The sequence below is a fragment of the Sapajus apella genome, unplaced genomic scaffold (assembly GCF_009761245.1).
Source record: "Sapajus apella isolate SASKATOON/1434 unplaced genomic scaffold, GSC_monkey_1.0 scaffold21, whole genome shotgun sequence".
Lineage (NCBI taxonomy): Eukaryota > Metazoa > Chordata > Mammalia > Primates > Cebidae > Sapajus > Sapajus apella.
In genome coordinates this window covers 2,744,413-2,765,309 of record NW_022436961.1, presented here as the reverse complement: position 1 = coordinate 2,765,309, position 20,897 = coordinate 2,744,413, and the positions used below count along the sequence as shown (strand labels likewise).

The window sequence follows — 20,897 nt, the reverse complement described above, 5'->3', positions numbered from 1 at the left end:
TCCAGGGAAGGGGGAGGTAAGAACTCCTTAGGGCTTGCAACTGCCACATCAAGATTTAGCTGAAATCTTGGGATTTGGATCCTGATTTCTTTCTCACCAGCCCCCATCCACCAGTCGTGTAGCTCAGGTGATGGGAAGGTCATCCTAATGATAACCGCATGTGGGGTTGAGCTGTGAAAAAATGCCTGGCCCCTTTCTTCTTCTTCCCACCTCCTCCTTCTCCCCTTAAACACACACACGTGCAGCTTTCCCTTCCTTTATTTAAGCAAACAACTCTCTCCATGATTAGGTACAACCCCTTCGTATCTAAATAGTCCACAGATGTATGAAGACACGGGAGCTTTCGGCTCCTATTCAGAACTTGTTCTGGTGCCCATCTTCTCCAAACCTGCAAAAAGTGACCTCCCTTAGACCTTGCTGACAGCAATTCCTACCTTCTGCTCCCCTAGTAAATCAGCCCAAGCGACAGGCTGTCCTCAATGCATTAGGGGTGGGATTTTCCCTCCAAAGACTTCAATTTCCCCTCTCTTTCATGGCTCCTCCCATAACCTGAGTTTGAAACTGCCCAGACATGAGCAAATGGAACAGGAAAAGTCCCAGTTATGTTGATCAAATTCCTATATAACTTCAGCTGTCCAGGTAAATACCACCAGTTGGTTAACTCCACCAACCCTTGGTGGGTCTGGGGATGCCTGCTGGGCACTGGAAAGTTTGGTAAAGGGCACAATCCAGAATGCTAATAGGCGAGGGGGGGCAGGCACGGGGTGAGGAAGGAACCTGTGAGTTCCCACAATGAGCACAGTCTAAGGGAAAAGAATCAACCCTTAAGTCTGGGACAAGAATGAAATCTAATGGGTGGGTTGAGAAGATCAGACCCAACTTTGGATTTATAAGCATGACTCTGGTTCAATTTTCTTCCCATTCCAAAGCATGTCAACATTTAGAGTCCCTAGGAGATGGGCTGTGCTGACCCTAGAGATGGTGATGATGTAACAGGGGTGAGGATCCCCCTGAAACCATCAGCCATTCTCACTTTCCTGTTAGAGCTCCCTACCCAAAGTACACTCTGCACACTGGCAGTTTCACAGCTTCAGCCTCACCTGGATACCCAAGGAAACCTGGTACATATATGCTATGGAATACTACACAGCCATAAAAAAGAACAAAATCATGTTCTTTGCAGTCACATCCAAATGCCATGTTCTTACTTATAAGTGGGAGCTAAATAATGGGTCCACATGGACATAAAGATAGAATAGACTCTGGGGACTCCAAAAAGGGGAAGGGAGATGAGGGCAAGAACAGGAACTCTTCCTATTAGGTACTATGTTCATTATCTGAGTGACAGGACCAATAGAAGCCCAAATCTCAGCATCATACACTATACCCTTGTAACAAAGCTGCACATGTGCCCCCAAATCCAAAATTCATATTCAAAATTTTTTAAAGATTATTCAAGTTTTAATATGACCAACTAGTAGTTTGCAAAAAGAATAATTCTATAAAGTGATCTTTGAATTAAGAAAAATAAGCTTTTTTGTTATTAAAAGCATTGTGAGTCATGTGTACTTTAGATACTTACGGATTATTTGACAAAGCCCCATTGGATAGGCCATGTTTGTCTTTATACAAATAAAACCAGAAAAAAAAAATGAGGGAAAAAAAAAAAGAAAAGAAAAGAAATGCGGAATTCAAGCCCACCTCAGACCTACTCAACAGAATCAGCATTTTAACGCTGGTCCTCTAGTGACTCACATACATATTAAAATATGAGAAACACTTCCTGGACAGCCAATGTACCCAGCTATCAGGAAAGAGGGCTCATTCCCCCTGCATTTAACTTGCCTGTATTAACTGATGCCAGGTAAGACGAACTCACGGAGCTTCAGAAAGGACTGCGGCAATATGAAGTGTGGGTGTGGGGAGAAGGAAACAACAAAATGACCTCCTGCCTCTCATCCCCAAGCCACACAGGTCCTATGAGAGTGTTTTGCAAAGTAAGCGCCCGTGGGCTGCTGGCATCAGAGAAGCCTGGCGCCTTGGTTCTAGAGCCCCTTTACCAACCATCCCAAACTTTCCCCATCGGGATGTCTGGGGGTGGGAGCCAAGACCTTCATGTCAGCAAGCTCCCCTTGGTGATACTCACATAGGCTGAAATTTAAGAACGATTCTCCCTCTGCCCTTCAATTCCTGTTGGATGATTAGTGCAGTGTCCCTCCCTCAGGAGCAGAGGTGAATTGCTAGACTTCTGGACCCAAGGTGAAGAGATAGCCTTCGAAGTTAAGACCAACCCTAAGTCTGTATCCCTTCGTCTTTTATACCTCCTGCCTAGGGGAGCACCGAAATTGCTCATTAAAGAGGTGTAGGTGCCATGCAGCTTGAGGACAAGCCTGTGGTTCCAAGTGCTGCCAGCATCTCTGAGGTACAAGCCTCAAGCAGGACTGACTCCTGGGTACCCCAAACTCCATGGTGACTCCAACAGCTGGAGCTGAGATACCTTTGTACACAGTTCATCATCCTTTTGCAGACATAAAAAAAATGGGATATGGTGATCATGGTGGTGGGCTTCAGTGGGGGGTGACAATGACATCTCCACCCAGCCTAACTAAATGTCCTTTCTTATTAACCACAGGGGATCTAAAAGGAAAAATACAGACATTTTCCTTGGCTGGGCTAGCATCTCACTATCTCACCAGTCAGGTACATTAGTATGTGAGAATCTTTCTGGACTAGAGCATGACTTTGATAGAATGTTTACAAGTTTTCATAACACACCTTAAAAAAATGTTGTATCCCTGTGCTTGGATGTGGATTTGGGTAACTTGGGAATATTTTATCACTTCTGGGTAAAACTGTCAGTTGTCTGTGGTTTGGAGGTGACTTATTGATCAGGGAACTACGTTCACTGAAGTCGTCACTGTAATTGTTTGCAGAATTAGAAGTCACATGGAAGAATTCCTTAGGCAAGAAGTACAGAACCTAATATGAAACAGCTTGGGCTGGGCACAGAGCAGCACTCTGAGTTCAAAGGGAAGCTTGGTGGGGAGTGCAGACGTCATACCCACGCAACTGGGATGCAGGAGCCCCCGGTTCTCATTCCAACCAGGCGAGTGGCCTGGGAGTCCCACATTAGCTGGGAAATCCCAGCCACATCCCCATCTTATGTTAACAGGGTGGATGGATGTGTTCCTCTCCAAGGCCTCCTGTGGGTCTAAGACTCCAGATACAAACAAGTTTTCCAATTCTAGTTGGTAATTCTAACATTGAGTTGAGCCGGAGGGGAAAGAGCATGTTTCCACGAGAAACATGGAAAAAAATTCAGGCAGGGCTGAAAGCTACATTCTTGTAGAGCAAGCATTTAACCTTCTTTCTGATCTGAAACACACACAGCCAGGAGAAACACTTCTGGAAGTTATTTCTAGGAGCAGATGGTAAATGGGAGTGTGGGGGCCACCAGTAGCCTGCGGTGCCTCCCAAGGTCTCCTTCAGCCCACCCACACCCAGTTACCATTTGCAAGCTGTTGAACTGGGACCAGAAAGCATCGTTGAAGAAACTCAAGAGGAAGAAGATACGTGTGCTTCCCTGGAGAGGGTGAGGAGTGTATGACTGGCTGGGGAAAAAAAGTCACGGCTCACAGTATCGTTGATTAATTGAGTGATTTTAGTCAAGTGAATATTGATACATGGCTGAAAAAGCATGAAGATAAAATGAACACATACGGGAATTACTACTAACATAAGCGATAACATCAAAACATCTGGTAAAATGCAGTTAAAAAAACAACACAAGTGAAATGGAATGTAAAACATTTTCACAGTATTCAAAGCTTTTGTAAGAGACTTAGGCTCTAAAAGAGGAGTACTACAGAAAGAAACCAGAGAAAACGGGAATTTCATCCGTGTCCTGTGTATCTGCTGGTAACAGGTCAGAATGGTCAATACATTATTCCCTGCAGGCTGCCTAGGGTGCTCCCCTGAAACAGACGTCTGAGCCTCCTGCATCTATGAAGTTACGACACAGCAACTGGTTACTCGGAGTCTGATGAGAAAAACAGATTTTAGGTTTGGGAAATGGGATTGCTGTAATTTATACATCCAAATGCAAACTGGAGCTCTGATTGAATTCTGCCCTGGGGAGAACTTGCTGCTAACCCACAGGCACCAAGAGCCAAGTGTTACACAGGATATTTTAAAAATAAAATGTTCTTGGAATCCTCGCCTCCCATGCTATCTTCTAAGATAACTACAAATACTCTTCTAAGATTTAACTGAGTTCTGCCAAGGACCTCCCAGGACTCTATCCAGAATGATTATTGTAAAGCTTTACAAAACCCACCTTGGCCCTAGTGATAATTGGCAAATCACATGCAGACGTCCTTCTCGGAAACCAATGGCCAGGCTGATGAGTCTGCACATTGGTTTTGTTAGATACTTTATGGAAAAAAACAAAGGTTCGTGATAGTGTAGCTCTGGGCCTACAGAGAGCCTCCCTTTTGGTTCTGAAATTGCTGATGTGATAGAGACAAAGCAGCCATGGGTCTAAAATCTTCATTAAAGTAACTAATGAAACTCAAAGTCCTAGGTCTCTGAGGCGGTAATAAAATCCACAGCTGTGATTCACATTTCCAATTCATTTTGAGCTTTCTGAAGCTGTCACTTCCTACCTGAGAATTCCCATTTAGAGAGCTACACAGCACAGTGACCTGCCCTTCCATACCCTGTGGTAATTGCTAACGTCCCAGATAAACCCCTCCACTAAGGACTCTGCCACTAAGGACTCTGCCGCAGAGAGAGGGCCTGGTTGCATGAGGCACTTTGTCAAAATGGGCAGATACATACGAGCACTAAACACTTGAGTGAAATCAACCAGAACTAATACCCAGATCCATGCACTCAAGAACTTGCTCTGAATTTGTTTGACAACACAAAAGTAGAATATTTCTAATTAGCTAATATATATACACATTTTTTAATCATCCAAAATTACAGGCAAATCACTTAAGGTCCCCAGCACTTTACAACGAAAGGTCAGACAGAACCCCACAAAAAAAGCATTAAAAGGATCACTAATTGTGAGAGGTTAATTATATCAGGATAACTCTCAGGTAGGTAACTAGGTGGGCATGCTGATTTCATATTGGAATCTTCAACAGTTAACAGAACCTACCATCCCTTCCTCCAGGTCAGTCCAGGGCCACAGGGAGCCACTTTACAGCCTCACTGCAGCATCCTCATTGGGTATAAGCATTGGCCCAGACGGACAATCACAAAGGTCCTCAAAGAGTTGCAGAGAATTAAGAATCCGGCTTTGGGGGAAAAAATCAATATGAATTTTTTTAGAACTACTTCCTGTACACTGGACAAGAGGGGTAAATTTGTCGAAGTGAACTGGCTTATGTACATCACTGATAGAACATAAGGGATTCGAGAAATATCTCAGGGCACTTGGGAAAAGCTGCAGAGATGTTTTGTCTTTGAAACTCTCTCTCTGGATGGGGACACCCCACCCTTGTCAACTTTCCATCTGCCGAAGTGAAAAAAACATATGTAAAAAGTGCAGGGGACAGACAGGCAGGCTGTTCCAAACTTCTTTGATCTATAGGCAATCAAGTTCAAAAGATTGTTTCTTTACTGGAAAGGAAAGAACAGAAAGCACTGTGAGTTTTGCCTGGGGGCCTTAGGTTCTAGGGCAACCAAGGACTCTTCAGGAAGGAGAGCCACATGGCTCCGGCTGCGCCACCAGGGAAATCCGCCTCCCTTGGCAAATGCCTGGGGAGAGCTGCTCTTCGGGAAAGCAGCCTGGGATGGATCAGGAGAGCTTGTTCTAGCACAATGTTCAAATGCTCAATGTAGACATTTTTAAAACCTTGAAAAATCAGTGAGTGTTTGTCGTTGTTTTTTTAAAAATGTGAAAAGGAACAAACATGAGATTAGAACCCTAAGCTTTTCACCCAATTTCACAATTCTCCCTGACTAGCAATTTGCTGGACTGTTCTAAAAAATTTTTTTCATTTGTTTCTTTTTTAACTATGTGTTTTGAAAACTACCAGACATTGCCTTCTCAGCCCAAAAATTGCCGTCTCTCTCAGGTTCACTGTGGTTTCCTTTTCCTGACACAAAGGCAGGCACAGGCTGCCCCTCCACATGTCTGGGGGATAAGATTGTGCCCTGGGCTCATAGAAACTGAACTTTCAGAGCATCTGAGACTGGCTGATTTGGATCCAAAGACAATCACAAGGAAAGACAGTGGGCAGAGCCAGTGATGCCTCTCCCGGCTCCCTTTGCTGTCACTATTACGTAATGGATTTGCACTTTTCCTCCCTGCGCTTATCACTTTCTGTGCTTGACCTTAATTGTAAGTATGGAATGGGTCTGTTTCCATCTAAAGCAGACAGAAAGAAACTACTCAACCTGAAATCAACATGACTTGCCAATTATTAGAATGTTCTAGCTGAAAGGCATAGACCAGCCAGTAGACCAACACCAACAAGTTGCAAAACAGTTTGTTCTGCTGGCTTTCACTTTCTGCCCAGTCCCCCTTTTTGTACTTTAGTGGCTGCGTCGCTGGTGGAAATGGTCTGTCACCTCTTCCTGTGCGGTGGCTGCTGCTCTGCCTTGTGGATCTTAAAAGCCTTCCTAATCTAAATGGCCCTTGCCTTACCCGGCCGTGGCTACCCTGGAGTCTGGAGCGTGGCTATGGAGGGAAGGGAGCAGGATGCTGCAAGAACAAGCCGACTGGATTACAATGTCCACTACTGACAGGCGCAGTGCGTGTGTGTGACCCACCGGGTTCCTGGGGTGCTGTCCCCCCGCCCCCCCGCCCCCGTGAGAATCACTTAAACACCGACTGAAAGGTGGGGCACTCGTGGTTTTTCATTTTCTTCATGAAGTTTTTGAACTCCTTGTTTTTCTTGTCCCACTTGTGGATGGCCGTCAGCAAGTACTGGCTCTTCACCTTGCGGCCCATGATGAGGAAGTGGTGGCTGAGGTTGTCCAGCTGGTGGCAGGGACAGTCGGCCCCGTTCTTCAGGTACAGCACGAGCTTCTTCAGGTCCTTCTTCTTGATGGGCCCCAACTTCAGGGGCTTCTTCTTCTTGGGGACAATCTTTTTGTCGCCGTTTTCTTTTTTCACTTCTTTTATTTTCATCCTCAGTGCTAGAGATGGAGAGGACAGAAGAAAAGGGGGGAAGAGAAAGCATTTAGAATGCAGCTTTTTTTTTGATCCTCCAAGTGATTGCATTTTATTATTTTATTGTTTTGCTTACACTTTCTTCTTTTAATTTTTTTTTAAATTTTAGATTCAGGGGCACACATGCAGAGTTGGTTTCATGGGTATACTGCATGATGCTGAGATTTGAGCTTCTGATAATCCCGTTGCCCAAGTAGCAAACCCAGTGTCCGCCACCCTCCCGCATGTCTTTTGGAATGTCCAGTGTTTCCTGTAGGACACAGTTTTTCATCTAAAACAATGACCCAAGCATACAGCTAAAGTGGAGGAGAAAATGAAAGGCAAGTAACAAGTCAAGAAAGAGGCAGTTTGATCCATAAAATCCAAGGTCTGTAATCCCAGCACTTTGGGAAGCCAAGGCGGGTGGATCACCTGAGGTCAGGAGTTTGAGACCAGCCTGGCCTACATGGTAAAACCCCATCTCTACTAAAAATACAAAAATTAGCCAGGCGTGGTGGTGGGCAATCATAATCCCAGCTACTCAGGAGGCTGAGGCAGGAGAATCGCTTGAACCCGGGTGGTGGATGTTGCAGTGAGCCGAGACCACCACTGCACTCCAGCCTGAGCAAGACTCCATCTCAAAAAAAAAAAAAAAAGAAAGAAAAAAGAAGGTCTTAGTTACTCATTCTGCCGCTCCTGTGGTGTCCAATGGTATCTCTGTAATGGCCACCAGTGCCAGAAGATCCTCAAATAAATTTCAAAACTAAATCACATTGCTCTTTTTAAAAACCCAGTGACTCAGAATATCATGCACTGCTTTAAGAGAAGAAAGTGTCCTATAACCCAGTTTAATCCCCATGATCTGATGCTATTGATCTCAGCATTCAGAGAAAAAAAAAATCCTGAGTGTTTTTGTTTTTTGTTGATGTCGTTGTGGAGGCAGGGTCTCACTCTATTGCCCAGGCTTGAGTGCAGTGTCTCGATCTCGGCTCACTGCAGCCTCAAACTCCCAGGCTCAAGCAATTCTCCCACCTCAGCCTCACAAGTCACAGGGATGACAGGCACACATCATCACGCCTGCCTAATTTTTTTTTTTAAGAGATGGGTCTCACTATGTTGCCCAGAACTCCTGGACTCAATAAATCTTCCCTCCTCAGCCTCCTAAAGTGTTGGGATTACAGGCATGAGCCACCATGCGGAGCCATGAGGGTTTCTTTTTGTTTGGTTTTGAGAGCAAGTTATTAGTATTTTAACATTGAAAGACCTACAATTCCTTGAAAGTTGGGTCCTATAAAATGACAGGCAGAACTATGTGTGTGCACTCAGCAAGCGAAAGTTCAAGATTGTTTCAAGTTGTCATGCTTGCTGCATTAAACATCAACATCCAACCGCAGCATGGGAAAAATCAGTTTCTACTACTGGGTCTCCATGGCAGTAAGATAGCAGGTACTGCTAATATCAGTCAGTTGCTAGTCAACCACTAATCTCCACTGTTCTACCAACTGAGGAGACCCACGCAAAATCCAAATCTATTTTGACGTCCCGGCAGATTAGAGCAAATCCAGGTGATGAGCTCTCTTCAAATCCAATATGGCACCCGGGCTGCTTCTCCTCTCAACCCCCAGCAGAAAGGGAAAACCAGCCCACCCACCAACTCTGTTTTCTTTTTCCTCTGTCCCAATGGATGCTGAACGAAAAGTTTCAACCCGTGGGTCACATCCTGTAGTGATGACTCCACAGGGGCTACTGATGAAGATAAGTGAGCGTGGGACGCGCTCTATGAACGAAGCACACTGAACACATGGTGTCGCTGGTACAATCAATTCACCAATAACACTGGCCAGCCCCAGATATTCCCAAAGGAGCTGGAAATCACTTTCTAGGTACCAGTCAACACATAATTTGTCTATCCTCTGAATTCCTTTTAATACAAAATTACTAAGCCCCCTCTTTTTAATAATGCAAGGCTTCCTCCCACACACGCTGAGGAAAGTCTTGAACCTGAGCTCAATCACAGTGGCTAACAATTGTGAAAGCATGTGACCTGCCAGGACATGAGCTAAGTATTTTCCGTGCCCTTCCTCATCTAACAACTCCAGAAGGAAGGTATAATTATTTTCCCATCTAATTGATGAGAAAACTGAGGCATAGGGGGTTAAGTTGACTTGCCTAAAGTCACTAATCATAAGTTGAAACCTATGCCTAAATGAGCACTTTTAATCTGCATGGTATCCATGCTAACTCTATGCTTCCAAAATTCTTTAGACTGAACCCCAAACTTGGAGTACTGATTGAACGGACCAAGAAAATCAGGGGGAGGAGCTCAGACCCTCCTCCCAGTTTTACCTACGTTTCAAAATGACTTCACTTACAAAATGGCAAAAGAGTACCTCCTGGTTGAAAGAGACTTCTCTGGCAAAGGAGAAACTGTATTTGTGAAAGTGTTATTATGTAATATTTTATTTTACTTTTTAGAGACGGTCCCACTCTGTTGCCCAAGCTGGAGGGCAGTGGTGCAGCCTTGAATTCCTGGGTTCAAGAGATCCTCCTGGCTCAGCCAGGACTACAGGTGCATGCCACCATGCCCAGCTAATTTTTTCACTTTCATTTTTTGTAGAGACAGAGTCTTGCTATGTTGCCCAGGCTGGTCTCAAACTTCTGGCCTCTAGCAATCCTCCTGCCTTGGCCTCCCAAATTGCTGGGATTACAGGTGTGAGCCATGACTGGCCTATTATTTAATACCGAGTTGACTAGAAAGGCATTCCTTTGACTAACCCAAGAATATGGAAGAGAGTGCTAGGAAGAAATCTTTCATGAATGTGTCAAAGTCAGTAAATCAGACCGTCTCCCTCTGCTTTCTTACCATAAGAGTTCCTCATGCTGAGGCCCACTATGACCCCAGGCCTGCAATGTCTCACCCCAAGGGTGGCAGAGGGGATGGGAATGAGGCCCCAGTGAGCAGAATTCTCCAGGTGAAAACGAGCACTGCCCTCCCAGGCTACTTCCCAGCACACATGGGAGCGCTCTCCCAAGCGAGCGCCTTCCTTACACCCCTCCCCCAGCCCAGACCAGCCGCATTGCATCCCAGTCTCCCAGTCTCTCGATTAGGCTGGACCCCACCCCTACTGAGGACAGAGCACAGTGGGGACCGGCAAGTGGGAGTGCCATCCATGGAAAGCAGCACAGACCCCTCCACAGCCTCACCCCAACACGCCCACACAGGCCCACTCCTGGTTCAGCTTCCACGGCTGGCTCACAAATCTTGTACCTGGGAGTTCACATGGGAAAAGACTGCCCCTGCTCTAGTCTGTGGCTCGCTGAATGAGAAAAGTTCTCAGTGGGGTGGAGTGAGAGACCAGTAAGAAGACTCTCACTGCCCAGGCCTAGGGAAAGGCAGGCTGGCTCCCTCTCTGCCATCCCTCTGCAAAACAGAGCCAGTGGGAATGGTAGAAACCACATCTCAAAGAAAGGCTGCAAAGAGCACTGCACAGTTTCAAAAGAGGAAGAACAATTCTGCTCCTTTCACAAGACTCTCCAAGATGTGGCCTCAGGTCGTCAGAAAAGCGCCAACCTCCTTCCCAAAGTCTAAGGCTAGAACCAAGCATTGCTATAAGAGCGTACAAGGACATCACCAGGAGAAATTAATGCATGCTCCAGGTGACAAGGTGGAAGCCCTCTTTTCTGCAGAGAAGTGAACCATCGTAATACAGTACCCCCCACGTGCTGGGCTCTGCAGATGAGAACGGGATACGTCTATCTATGACTCCTTATTTAATACTCCCCACAACCATCTTAAGAAGGCATCAATAGGCCAGGTGTAGTGGCTCATGCCTGTAATCCCAGCACTTTGGGAGGCCAAGGCATGTGGAACGCCTGAAGTCGCAAGTTCGAGACCAGCCTGGAGAAACCCCATCACTACTAAAAACACAAAATCAGCTGGGCATAGTGGCGCATCCCTGCAATCCCACAATCCCAGCTACTCAGAAGGCTGAGGCAGGAGAATCGCTGGAACCCAGGAGGCAGAGGTAGCAGTGAGCCGAGATCCCGCCATTGCACTCCAGCCTGGGCAACAGGAGAGAAACTCTGTCTCTTTAAAAAAAAAAAAAAAAAAAAAAAGGCATCAATAGTACCTTATTACAATCAAGGAGAAGGACTCAGGTTAAGTAACAACAGCATGAGGCCACTGTTTGTAAGAGACAGAATCAGGATCAGAACCCACACCTAACCCCAAAACCACACTCTTTCCTGCCATACATACCACGACTCGGTTAGAAATGATATTGCTTCAGTGGAAACTATTTCACTCTTCTGATTGTGTTGCCTTTAATCACAACTCAAATCAAAAATTAATGTTCCTTTGCCATGACCGTGTAAAGGAATGCAGTTTACATAGGTGGGGGAGCAGCGAGGGAAGAGAAATCAGATGATGGGAATGTGTTACACATTAGACTTTACTTCTTGTCTTGCCACTTGGCCCCCTTTCTTTTTTTGAGGTGGGGAGAGCAGGGAAGAAGGCACATATGGCCAGAAATTACTAACATCTTTCCGTCTTTTAAGGGTTTGTTTTTGGGGTGCAGATTACCGACAATGTTGAAGAGATCAAAAGCTGTCCCGGGTGGATTTTCCCTCGTGGGTGTGTGTACAGACCCCCACCACACTGCATCCCAGGGCTGTAAGGGCGAGGGTGGGTGCCAGCCCGGGAGCAGCCCCGAGCTGATCATCACCACCCCACACCACCCCATCCCATCATGCTTACAGTGCCTGGACCCCAGCGATGTCGCCCATTGGCTGAATTTGCAATGCAAATGGTGGTGGTGGGCAAACAGGAGGAGTCCCAGAAGGTAGCGCTGAGGCAACAGCTGGATAGAGACCCGGGTCCTGGGTTCTACTCTGAGCTTCAGTTCTCTGTCTGTAGAGTACAGAGCACTGTCCGACTGCAGACCTCGTGGACTGACCATCTGAAGAGCCCCTGCTGGGTACTTCTGGGAGATGGCAAAGCTTGTCTCCAGCACTGTTCCTACCTGGTGCTCCCTCCATGCTTCCCTGCTGTGCCTGGGGGATACGGCCACAACTAAGCTACCACCTCGGCCCCTGGATCTCAGCTCCCTGTAACAGCTAGACCCTGAACTAAAACCAAACAAAAAAACAAAATTTAACAATATTGGGTTTATATTTTTTCTTAAGCAACAATTTAACATCCTCCAAGGGTAGGACATGACTCCCACCTAGGCATTGATGCAGCAAGAATCCAGAGCCCCAGAAACTTGGAAAACTCAGAATTCGAGGCTGCAACAAGGGCCTCTCTGGACCTTTCTCAGGAAACCTTAAAATCCATTACACTTGAGTAGGCCATTAAGCTTTCATTCTACTTGCAGTCACCCAAACCATTTTTGCACACAAAATATACTTCCTTGGTAGGCTCCACAAGAAGGCTGGCCCTATTTGGGAAGCTGAAATGAGAAGTCATCACACACCATCCCAACCCTCACATTCTTCAAAGCTCTCTCTTCCTCCTGACTCCCTGGCTTCTCTGAATGGTGCCTCCAACCCTCCCAAGCCCAAGACATCTGACCCATGACTTTGAACGTAAGGCAACCATTGGCCCGGAGCTGGTCGTTTCATAACCAGTCCTGTGCAACAGCTGTCGGAGTCCAGGAAGGGTCTGTGGGGAAAGGCGGGCATGAGGTTGCATTAGGAATCAATCTTGTAACTCCTCTGATTGCAGATGACAGTAGTAATGAAAGGTAAAGTACAGAGAGGAAGAGGAACACCAGAGACAACCTTTGTGGGGTAAAAGGAAGAGTTACTATAAAAGCCATGAGAGGCCCAGCTGGGAAACCAGGCAGCCCAGTGTCATGAAAACCACAGGGTACATTTAAATGCAGGAAACGCCTTCAACCCTAAGTGCTAAAGAGTTTAACAATGAGTCTGGCTGGATGCGGTGGCTCGTGCCTGTAATCTCAACACTTTGGGAGGCCGAGGCGGGCAGATCACCTGAGGTTCGAAGTTCGGGACCTGCCTGACCAACATGGAGAAACCCCGTCTCTACTAAAAATACAAAATTAGCCAGGTGTGATGGCACATGCCCATAATCCCAAACCCTACTTGGGAGGCTGAGGCAGGAGAGTCGCTTGAACCCAGAAGGTGGAGGTTACAGTGAGCCAAGATCATGCCATTGCACTGCATCCTGAGCAGTAAGAGCAAAACTCCGTCTCAAAAAAAAAAAAAAAAGAAAAAGAAATAATAGCGAGTCTGAAACTAGAGCACTTAACTGAGTGATTAAGGGAGCACACCAACACATAGGAGGTCAGGATCCAGAGTGGTGAGGGTGAATTCCAGAGAGCTAAAATCCAATAAGAAGGGAAAAGAAGAGAGAAGCCATACCACCAAGCTTCTGGACCGAATGAGAAGGGGCACCCCTGGGCACACAAGCCACGCATATTAGACTGGGCACATGCAATCATCCCCACTCTTCTTGAAGTCAGTTTAAAATTATAGTCAAAAACAAGTCATAAACACATGCAACAAAGCGGCAAAGGAAACAAGAGCAAATCAACGTTAATAGAAAGCAAATGGATGGTAGAATCTGGCTTGAAAGGGGGAATAAAACCTAAAATGCAGACAGGGATGCCAGTAAAGTGCAGAGAAAAGAAGAAAAAAAAGGACAGACAGGGACGCCAGTAAGAAGCAGCCCATCTGCCTGGCAGGTCCCAGGAATGCTCCTGAACTGGGAGCCCCAGACGCTCCATCGCAGAGGCTGTCAATGTTGGGACTGGCATCAAGTTTACATAGGGATACTCAGATCCATTCTCCTGGGCCATGAGTCCAGGTGGCTGCCCTCACCAACTCCAGCAGTAGCCATGGGCTTCATCCCATACAGAAGGCCTATAGTCCCAGCTACTCGAGAGGCTGAGGCAGGAGAATCGCTTGACCCTGGGAAGTGGAGGTTGCAGTGAGCTGAGATTGCGCCACTGCACTCCAGTCTGGGTGGCAGAGCAAGATTCCATCTCAAAAAAAAAGAAGGCTTGAACTTGCAGACAGCCTGCAGCTGGGGTACACCAGACACAGAGGAGGACAGGGTGCTGCTGCGTGAACACCAAAGGGTTACATGAAAGTCTGCAAAGTGAAGGATGAGACACTCGGGTATTAGAACACTACACGTATATGCCTGTTTCAGAGGATTGAGTGGTTTTTCTCTAAAACTATTAGGTTGTTGCAAAAGGAATCGCAGTTTCTGCCATTACTTTCAACTGCAAAAACCGTAGTTACTTCTGCATCAACCTAATAATAATTCGAAAGAAAAGGCCTATGGGCCTTCCGCAAAATTCTCAAGTGAAGCCCAACAAATCACAGGCCCCTCATGTACACAAAGAGCTTCCAAAGTCCTATCTCACTGTTAAATTCAAATGGACAGTCAAGGACTGGCAGGTATTTAAGGAAAGCCTCCAAACGTGAATGACAGAGACCGTAACATACAAAACAGAAAAGGAAGAAAAGGAATTCGGATGACAGAGGCAATGCAGGGAGTATTTAAAAAGCTTTTCACTTTTTGCCTTGTTGCACCCCTAAAAGCAAGATGGGTCACCAGCAGCTCTCCTGGAGCCACCCAAAAAAATTTGGCCAGGCTTCTCGCTCTTGTCATTACGGTCTCCACATGTGCTACCAGTGTTTCCATCAGTACGCACAGGAAATAGGTTTCCTTAAGTTAGACTAAGTGAGCTTCCTTGAATGGATTAGCCAAGGCATCCACCAAGTGAAGGAAACCACGCCAGCTCTCTGTACATAAAATAGTATTTTTTAAAAGCTTTATAAAATAATATGGCCAGGCGTGGTGGCCCACACCTGTAATCTCAGCACTTTGGGAGGCTGAGGCAGGCAGATCACTTGGACCCAAGAGTTAGCGACCAGCCTGGGCAACACAGTGAGACCCCATCTCTACCAAAAACAAATTAGCCAGGCATGGTTGTACATGCCTGTAGTCCCAGCTACTCAGGAAGCCATGGTGAGAAGGTTGCCTGAGTCTGGGGAGATTGAGGCTGCAGTGAGCTATGACTGTTCCCCTGCACTCCAGCCTGGGTGAGAGAGTAAGACCTTGCCTTAAAAATGCCCATCGACGATAGACTGGATAGGGAAAATGTGGCACATATACACCATGGAATATTATGCAGCCATCAAAAACGATGAGTTTGGGTCCTTTGTAGGGACATGGATGAACCTGGAAACCATCATTCTCAGCAAACTGACAGAAGAGCAGAAGATCAAACACCGCATGTTCTCACTCATAGGCGGGTGTTGAACAATGAGAGCACATGGACACAGGGAGGGGAGCACTACACACTGGGGTCAGATGGGGGGAAATAGGGGAGGGAGGGTGGGGGTGGGAAGCTGGGGAGAGATAGCAAGGGGAGAAATGTCAGATGTAGGTGATGGGGAAGAAGGCAGCAAATCACACTGCCATGTGTGTTCCTATGCAACAATTTTGCATGTTCTTCACATGTACCCCAAAACCTAAAATGCAATAAAATAAATAAATGGGGAAAAAAAATGGTTTTAAATGATAATAAATTAGATAACACCTTTGTATTCCTAAAACAAGAGCAAAAAGCTATTAAAAGGAATGTTCAGAGATCAGGAAAGATTACTTGGAAATTTAAAATATAAGACAGGAAATATAAAATGCAATACAAGTAAAAAGAGGTAAAAAAAGGAAATAAACATGCAGTATACTACATGGCTCAGCTGCAAATAATATTTACATAATTCTAATAAATTAAACATTCAATATTAACCAAAAGTGTGATATAACTATATTGGAAAGAGAGTGTAAAAGAGATAAATCTTTAACTTCAGTAACAGAAAATCAATTGGTTTTAAGATAATGTTGAAGAGGTGGGGCACAGTGGCTCATGTCTGTGACCCCAGCACTGTGGGAGGCTGAGGCAGGCGGATCACTTAGGGCCAAGAGTTCAAGACCAGACCAGCCTGACAAGCATGGCAAAACCTCATCTCTACTGAAAATACAAAAATTAGCCAGTGTGGTGGCACATGCCTATAACTCTAGCTACTTGGGAGGCTAAGGAAGGAGAATCACTTGAACTCAGGAGACAGAGGTTGCAGTGAGCTGGGATCAGGCCACTGCACTGCAGCCTAGGTGACAGAGCCAGTCTGCCTCCAAAAAATTTTTTTTCAAGAATATTAAAAAAAAATTTTTTAAAGATAAGGTTAAAGTAATTTCCCGAAAAGATGAACAAAATAACAAAGAGGTGGGAAAGAGACGAAAGAAAAAGATAAAGTATCAATCCAAGACTTTAATGTCTGAGAAAAGGGTATTATAGCAAGAGAAAACCAAGAAAACAAATGGGAGAAAATATTGAAGAAATAATACGAGAAAACTTTCCAGAAATGAAGAACATGAGTCCTCAGGTTAAACAACACCCAGCTCAAAGAATCATGGCATTTAGAAATATGAAGGACAAAGAGAACTTTTAAAATCTTCAAGAGAAAAGAGTAGACATCTAATACAAAGGATCAGTATAATTGCACTAAATTTATCAATAGTGACACCAGAAGCTGGAGGATAATGAATCAATGCCTTTAAAATTCCCAAATTTGATACTGAGACAAGCTATCAATCAGCATGCAGGAGTAGAATAAAAACATCTTCAGGCATTAAACAGTTTTAAAACATCATCTCCCATGTATCTTTTCTTAGGAAGCTACTCAATGATGTGTTCTACAAAAATGCAGAATTTTTTTATTTATAAAATGTATTATTAGCCAGGTGCAGTGGCTCACACCTGTAATCCTAGCACTTAAGGCCGAGGCAGGCAGATTGCCTGAGCTCAGGAGTTCCAGACTAGCCTGGGCAACATGGCAAAACTCTGTCCCTACTAAAAATACAAAAAATTAGCCAGGCATGGTGGCACATACCTGTGGACCCGTCTAATAGGGAGGCCAAGGCAAGAGAATTGCTTGAACTTGGAAGGCAGAGGTTGCAATGAGCTGAAATCACACCACTGCACTCCAGCCTGGGCAACAGAATAAGACTCTGCCTCAAAAAAGAAAAGAAAAGGAAGAAAGCATTATTAATGTTACTTTTGATTGAAAAGTAGTAATTGTATACACTTACGGGTTACAATGTGATACTGTGATACGTGTATATGAGAAGGAATGATAAATCAAGCTAATTAGCATGTCCATCATTTCACTTACCTATTTTTTAAAAATGCAGAATTAAACAAGACATAGGATTCAGGAAACCAAAAGTCTAACCTGAGAAAAAAAATGAATGTTTGGTCTAACCTAAGAAAGGAAAAGCAAAGGATGTTTTTTCCAGAACAACTGTGCAGCAGGCTGTGATGGTTAATTTTAGGTGTCAGCTTGGTTTGAGGGATGCCGAGAAGGCTGGAGATGAATGTCTGTCCGAGAGAGTATTTCAGGGTGTGTCTAGGAGGGTGTTTCAGAGGAGACTGACATGTCAGACGGTGGGCTGGGAGAGGAAGACCCAGCCCTCAATGTGGGCCGGCACCACCCAATCTGACTGCAAGGGCAGTGAGAGTAAAGCAAGGAGGGGATAATGGCTGTTTCTCTCCTCCTGCCCTTGCAGGTCAGACTCCATATTTTTCAACTCTGGGACTTTGGGGCTTGCACCAGTGGCCTCCTGGGGGCTCTGAGGCTTTCAGCCTCAGACTGGGGGCTGCATTGTTCTGAGGCTTCTCTGGTTCTCCAGCTTAGAGACAGCCTATCGTGAGAGACTTCTCTGATCCTGTGAACCAATGGCCCTAATGAAGTTCCTCTCCCATCTCCTATTGCTTCTGTTTCTCTGAAGAACCCTGTCTAACAAACAGGCCTAAAGCTCCATCAGCCCAGACCAAGGGCAGGAAAGAACTCAGGCCGATTTCCTGATCCATATCTGCCAGAAAGTTTGGGGCTGAATTCATAATACAAACCTAAGTAACTGGGCAAATAAAATGGGGCAGTTACTATCTCAAGGAAAAACAAAAAGATGTAAAAGAAAGGAAATAAATATACAGTACACTACATGGCTCAGCTGCAAATAATATTTACATAATTATAATAAACACTGAATATTAATCAAAATGTGATATAACTATATTGGAAAGACAGTGTAAGAGATAAATCTTTAACCAATAACAGAAAATCAAAGAATGTCTAAATATTAAAAATAAGGAATCAAATTATAAGCATGTTATTCATTTGCCCCAGTTTGCTGAATATGAAGAAATCACTAAAAATGCTTAAAAATTACTACTTCCAGGTCATAAGAACTAGAGGTAGGAAGGAACTACAGTTTTTGTTTAAAACCTTTCATTCCTATTTACCTTTCAAATTATATTTATTTTGAATCAAAAATTTAAAATGTAACAAACTTACAGTCTAATACAGAATGTTAGTAAATGTAAAATATAAATACAAAATGTCAGATTATGAGGGCAATACAGAGACTGAACATGTCCACACTCTTCACCTTCCATTCAGCTGGAGCAACTTGGCTATAGTTAGGGATTCTTAAGGGTTTTGTTTGAGTAAGAACTCTGCTCTCTCAAGCAGATTTTTGTTGTTTCCTTTTTTTTTTTCTTTTTTGAAGAGGAAGGAGGCAGTCTGTTGATTTTGTCAATCTCCACCATTTTTCAGATAAGATTAAAAAATCAATTGGGTTAGAATGCAAATTATTTACTTAGAACTAGAAGAGACGTTAAACCTGATTCAACCGATGCTCAGAAGTGAAGCCACTTGTCCCAGGCCATTCAGCTCTGCCTGGAACCTGCTCCCTGCCTCTCTGCCCAGAGCTTTGTGTTTTATGCCACAGTCCCTCCAGTAGGATAGCAAGAAGGGATGAACAGGGGCCTGGCCATCTAGGACGATGGGGCAAGCAGTTGGATCCATTTTTTCCAAAAGGTACTGATAGAAAAAAAAATCACCAAGAGGCAGATACCAGACCACACACTCTGATTCCTAGAAGAGTTGCTCTTTCCCTAAATTGCTTTCTCTTTCAGAGGGGCCTAAAGTTCCCAAAGAGATGACCTGAGAAGTAGAGGACAAGCTAGTCACAGTGAGACAGGCAAACTCTTTCAGACACAGGGTCTCACTGTGTCAGCCAGGCTGGAGTGTAGTGGTGGCATCATAGTTCACTGCAGCCCTGATCTTCTGGGTTCAAGTGATCCTTCAGCCTCAGCCTCCTGAGTCGCTGTGACTACAAGCATTCAGTACCACGGCCAGCTAATTTTTTAATTTTGTGTAGAAGCAGGATCTTTCCATCTTTTCCAGGTTGGTCTCAAACTCCTGAGCTCAAGTGATCCTCCCACCTCAGCCTCTCAAAGTGCTCTCAAAGATGTGAGCCACCACACCAGTCTGTAAACTCTATAAAAGTAGCTTAGCCCAGCTTGATTGATCAGGAAGGGCCCACAGACGGGCACCCCAATGCACCAGTCTCGTGGGTCTGCTCCACCCCTCCTATCCCACAGAGCCTCCAGGTGGAAAAGTCTGTTCAGATACCAAAGCCTCACTAAACCGTGAAGACAGAGCACTGATTTCCTGCCTCCCAGCCCCAGATCACACACGTCTTGGGTAAGCAACCCTGAAGCCCGAGGCAGAAAGCACCTCCCGAAGTCCAACCATGCAAATGAGATTCGTAACAGCGCTGGGTATGGTGTTTGGCTGCGAGCAACCACAGCCTCCTTCCAACACTCGGCAGAGGTCTGGGCACCATGGTGAGCTGACTTTGCAGCGCTAGGGCCCAGATAAGTCCTACTGACAATGGCCTTGCAGTGGGAGCTTAACAGACCCCTCTGTTCCCAGCAGGAGCCGACGTCTGGCATCATTAATTCGTTTAGCAGAGAAAGGGGCTTGTGCCGTGTCACAATAATTCAGCCTCTCTGCCCTGACCACAAGCCGCATGCTGCATACTTAGATGCATTTGCTGACTACAGGACATATGTTGCACACGAGAAAAACAAAACTAAAAAAACAAGATCCAAGGCAGATTTCTTTTTCTCTCATCTCCAAAAAAAACAAAAAAGACAGATGTGGAAAATGCTCCTGAGTGGCTCATTCGGGACAAATTATTTAACTGAAGTTGTCCTGTTTTCTGGACCCCAGGCACCTTGGAACAGTAGCCAGGCAGGAGAGCAGAGACTGCAACTTTGCAGAGCCCTCTCCCCAGTACTGACATGTGAATGCACACACACACATAGGCTCATGTACACATGTGCACACGCATATCGGCATCATCAATGCATGCACACCAGCATCATCAACGCATACACGCCAGCAGCGTCAACGCATACACGCCAGCAGCGTCAACGCATACACGCCAGCAGCGTCAACGCATACACACCAGTAGTGTCAGTGCATACACATGAGCGTCAGTGCATACACACCAGCAGCATCCGTGCATACAAACCAGCAGCACCAATGCATACACACCAGCAGCACCAATGCATACACACCAGCAGCGTCAATGCATACAAACCAGCAGCGTCAGTGCATACACGCCAGCAGCGTCAGTGCATACACGCCAGCAGTGTCAGTGCATACACATGAGCATCAATACATACACACTAGCAGCATCCATGCATACAAACCAGCAGCATCAATACGTACACACCAGCAGCATCAATGCATACACACCAGCAGCACCAATGCATACACACCAGCAGCACCAATGCATACACACCAGCAGCATCAATGCATACACACCAGCAGCATC

General features: G+C 45.4%; 1 protein-coding gene across 1 annotated transcript in view; it reads right to left on the bottom strand.

Annotated features, from left to right (window-relative positions):
* Positions 1-3,642: 3,642 nt before the first annotated feature.
* Positions 3,643-20,897, bottom strand: part of SFRP1 (secreted frizzled related protein 1) — a 49,137-nt gene continuing 31,882 nt past the window's right edge. The window contains exon 3 of the mRNA XM_032288121.1: positions 3,643-7,155. Coding sequence (XP_032144012.1) covers positions 6,833-7,155 — 323 coding nt within the window. The 3' untranslated portion in view covers positions 3,643-6,832. The remainder of the gene's footprint in view (positions 7,156-20,897) is intronic.